This window comes from Galeopterus variegatus, unplaced genomic scaffold (genome assembly GCF_000696425.1).
Source record: "Galeopterus variegatus unplaced genomic scaffold, G_variegatus-3.0.2 Scaffold5907, whole genome shotgun sequence".
Taxonomy (NCBI): Eukaryota; Metazoa; Chordata; class Mammalia; order Dermoptera; family Cynocephalidae; genus Galeopterus; species Galeopterus variegatus.
Window position 1 is genome coordinate 51,124 of NW_007732018.1, and position 2,683 is coordinate 53,806.

General features: G+C 42.5%; 1 protein-coding gene across 1 annotated transcript in view; it reads right to left on the bottom strand.

Moving 5' to 3' along the window:
* LOC103605563 (astrotactin-2-like) overlaps nucleotides 1-2,683 on the bottom strand; it is a 108,684-nt gene that overhangs the window by 35,457 nt on the left and 70,544 nt on the right. Inside the window, exon 5 of the mRNA XM_008590175.1 lies at nucleotides 1,807-2,072. Within this exon, the coding sequence (XP_008588397.1) occupies nucleotides 1,807-2,072 (266 nt within the window). The remainder of the gene's footprint in view (nucleotides 1-1,806; nucleotides 2,073-2,683) is intronic.

Below are 2,683 nucleotides of genomic sequence, written 5' to 3' on the forward strand. Positions count from 1 at the left end.
TATGTACATCATTTCCTTGTTTCCCTTTTCATAAAGTTTTATCACATCTGTATTTATTCCTAGAAGGCAGTGTACTAGAGGTGCGTGTATGTGTGTGTGTGCACTCTAACTTAAAAAAGGGGAAAGGGCATCGTACTACGTAAAAATCTATCTTTGGGATTTATTTTCTTCACTTAATATTATGTTCATTCATTTCAGATTAGCAGGTGTCCCTACAGTTCATTCATTTTGACTGTTGTGGTATATTCTGTTGGATGCATATCTCACACCTTATTTAACTGCTCTCCCATTCGTGGGCACTTGGGTTGTTTACTTAGGGCTCTTTCAATCTCATCAGCCTCCTGCTAATCATGTATCCTCATCATCTCAGTGCCCTCAGGATAGGGTCCAAAATCCATGACCTATCTGGCTTGCAGAATTCTAAATGATCAGGCCCCTTCTAACCCCTCTGGCCTCACCCTGGCTGTCTCTCCATCTCTTGGTCTTGGTCATGGGGAATTTCTTTTGGTGTTTACACAGACTATGTTCTCATCTTCCTCAGGACATCTGTCTGACACTCTCCCCACCTCCTTATTCCATCACTTCTCTGTCCTCTATGAAGCCCTACCTGACCATTCAAAACTCTCCTGCACTTAGCCCAACAGAAGGCCATAGGAGAAGCACATAATCCATGGAGTCCCCATGGACTCAGTCAGTGGTTTGCCAGATTGTCCTCTTTGGAGGTCCAGGGCTGTCTGGGAGCTGCTGTACAGGGAAGAGTAGGCACCAAGTAGGAGGTGCTTTATCCACCTTCCTTTCCTCACTGAAGTGGTGGCATCACTATTCCTGATTTTATGGATTGGGGTTCCTGAAAGATTTCATTTGGAAAAAAGTGTTCCATGAACACAAATTTGCAAACCAGTGAACTAAATTATTTATATGATCCCCTCAAGCTCTGACATTCTGTAACTAACAGTGAGAGACAGAGAAGAGAAAAAGAGGAGATATAATTTCATGGTTAAGTATGTAAATTCTGGATCAGATCTACTTTGAGCCAATAACTTAATATCTCTGAGGTTTCCTTAGTTGCAACATAGGTATAATATTAGGATGAACCATATGGAATTGCCATTTTTGTAAATCAAAAATGGTCAGATGTCAGCAATTTCATAAGTATCGATCCAGTATTTGTAAGTAAATCACAGATCTGGAGGACAGATTAAATGAGATAATCCAGGTACAGTACTGAGGCAGACACTGCTATGTTCTCACCAAATCCATGCCTCCTTCTTCAAGGCACATAGATAGAATACATTCCCTTTCCTTCATTACAGACCGATGTGGACAATGGCTGAGTTCTAATCAATAGAATGGGAGCTGAAATGATGTTTTCCACTTTCAGGCTTGGTCCATTTAAACCTTTCACATGCAACCCTCCATGTTCATGTTCTTTCTCCTTCTACAGCAACCATGGAAATATCAGGTTGAGGGAGCACAAGAAGGAACGGGCTGGTCCCTGGGAACAGACTGGGTCCCTGAACCACTTCTCAGAGTAAAGCCACCCATCAATCAAAAACATCTATTTGAGACCCTGCACAAACAAAAAAAAATAACCTCTATCATATTAAGCCACTGAGAATCAAAGATTTATAAGTTACAACAGCTAGTGTTACCAAGCTATGTAAGTACTTAGAACACAGTGAGAAATCAATAAATGCTCTCAATCATGATGATGGTGATGACAATCCCAGGGACAAAGGGTCCACAAGGGTAGGAGTCAGGAGGGTTGGTCAGGTTTGACTTAGCAGCTGGACCAGGGGAGCTCACCTCCTTTGTGCCATTGTCTTGGATGAGGGTATAAAGTGGTACCACATGGTTGATTTCCAGTAGCACTGGTGTGGGGCTCAGCTGCTCCTTGCCTGGACGGCGGCAAAGGTGACAGGTCGATGGACAGCGGCCCTTCTCCTCGCAGCGGATCTCCACACCTGAGATGAGCTGGTCATCTGACAGCATCTGGGCCGTCAGCAGACCGGAGAGGTAGGTGATGAAGGGCATGGACTTAAGCTCCTTCTTGCTACCAAGCTCTGTGGTCTCTGGGGGGGCACAAAACAGGAAGAGTGAGAGGTAAATTCAGTATTGTTCAAAAGGTCAGACTCTTGAACCCACAAAGAGCATATGCTACGGTGAAGGTATCCGTTGAAAAGGAAAAGTGATTTGCTCATGATGCCTCCGAAAGCCCACTGGCCCGAGGCTTCAGAGACCAGATGGTGTCTTATGCTACCATTTACATTAAATATGCTCTTGCTGTCTCTTGCCCTCATGTTTAAGGTTGATACTTTGGGCCAGATGATTCTCCAAGGTTCTTTCAAGATATCAATATTCAAAGATATTTTTCCCAACCAGAAATTCCTGTTTGCTATCAACTTATACAAATTATACTCTTCCTTTAAAATTTTGGTTTCATCCTATTTTCAATGAAACTCAATAGAATGAGGGAAACACTCACTCTGGGTTCAGACAATTTCATTTTAAATCTCAGTTCTGCTTGATATCTCTGAAATCTTGGGAAACTCTGTGATATGGGGTTAATAATATCAATGGAATTAGTTAAGAGCGGTAAATGAGATAGAAGGGGGTAAAACTATCTGTTTGGAAAGGACATAGCTCCCTTTTTTTTTTCCATGTTCACCTCTTCCCTGTTTAA